The 1,073-nt window shown below is 61.9% G+C and overlaps 1 protein-coding gene across 1 annotated transcript in view; it reads left to right on the top strand.

Annotated features, from left to right (window-relative positions):
* The window catches only part of PRPF4 (pre-mRNA processing factor 4), an 11,126-nt gene extending 10,568 nt beyond the window's left edge, over nucleotides 1-558 (top strand). The window contains exon 12 of the mRNA XM_027905104.1: nucleotides 439-558. Within this exon, the coding sequence (XP_027760905.1) occupies nucleotides 439-558 (120 nt within the window). The remainder of the gene's footprint in view (nucleotides 1-438) is intronic.
* Nucleotides 559-1,073: the final 515 nt, after the last annotated feature.

Below are 1,073 nucleotides of genomic sequence, written 5' to 3'. Positions count from 1 at the left end.
CAGGCTCAGGGTGGATCTCAGGGAAAGGTTCTTCCCCCAGAGGGTGGTTGGCACTGAACAGGCTCCCCAGGGCAGTGGGCACAGCCCCAAGGCTGCCAGAGCTCCAGGAGGGTTTGGACAACGCTCTGAGGGACAGGGTGGGATTGTTGGGGTGTCTGTGCAGGGCCAGGGGTTGGACTGGATGGTCCTGGTGGGTCCCTCCAGCTCAGGTTATTCTGTGATTCTGTGAAAACCTTCAAGAGAAAAGAGATGATTCCTCTCCCTGTTTTCAGTTGGAGAGCTGTCCATGTTCCCTAGAAAGGTGAGCACACCCGACACTCTCAGTGCAGTTGAAGATTGGTGTGTTAAGAGAAAAACCAAACCCCAACCCCCCTCCTAAGTTACTTTCCTTCAAGCAGAGTGTTGAGGGTGTTGAGAGGGCTTTCTCCTCCCTTCAAGCACCACAGGGCCAGCTCTTGGTGCCTCCCTGGGAAAATACCACGGGACGAGAGGCCAGCAAGTAACACAGAAGAATATTTAATCACAGGCTCCTCTGGTCCAAGCCTGGACACCAGCTAAAGTGCTCCATTGTGGCTCCTCACAGCTTGTCTGCTCCCTCTGCCCCATCCCGCGGCAGGGAGGGTTTGTAAGGAAAACGCCTGGGGGCATCCCGGGTTTGGCTTTTCCCCTGGACAGCTCCCCACAAAGCCTCGCTGCTCAGGCACAGGGTCCTGGTGCCCGCGGCCGGGGGGCTCTGGGGGGGTCCCATCCCCTCTGGTACAGCGAGTGGCAGGGGTGGTGGCTCAGAACGCCGCCAGCTCCCGCAGGGCCGGCTCGGCGCCGCTGCCCACCCGCAGCACGTGGATGCCGGAGTTGGCGCTGGCACAGAGCAGCGTGGAGCTGTCACAGGCGGCCAGCGAGGCCAGCGGGCCGGAGCCCTCCAGGGACAGCGTGGCCAGGCAGGCTGGGGACGGAACGGAGGGGACACGGAGATGGGGCAGCGCCACACCGACCTCCCGGCTCTGCCCTCCTGAGCTGCTCCCCGCGCTCTCCCGCATCCTCACATCCCAAGGGATGTGCCCTCTGGAAGACAG

The sequence above is a fragment of the Empidonax traillii genome, unplaced genomic scaffold (genome assembly GCF_003031625.1).
Source record: "Empidonax traillii isolate 1590-97213 ecotype Southwest subspecies unplaced genomic scaffold, ASM303162v1 scaffold1123:size177737, whole genome shotgun sequence".
NCBI classification, from domain to species: domain Eukaryota; kingdom Metazoa; phylum Chordata; class Aves; order Passeriformes; family Tyrannidae; genus Empidonax; species Empidonax traillii.
This window is presented reverse-complemented; position numbering and strand designations above follow the sequence as displayed.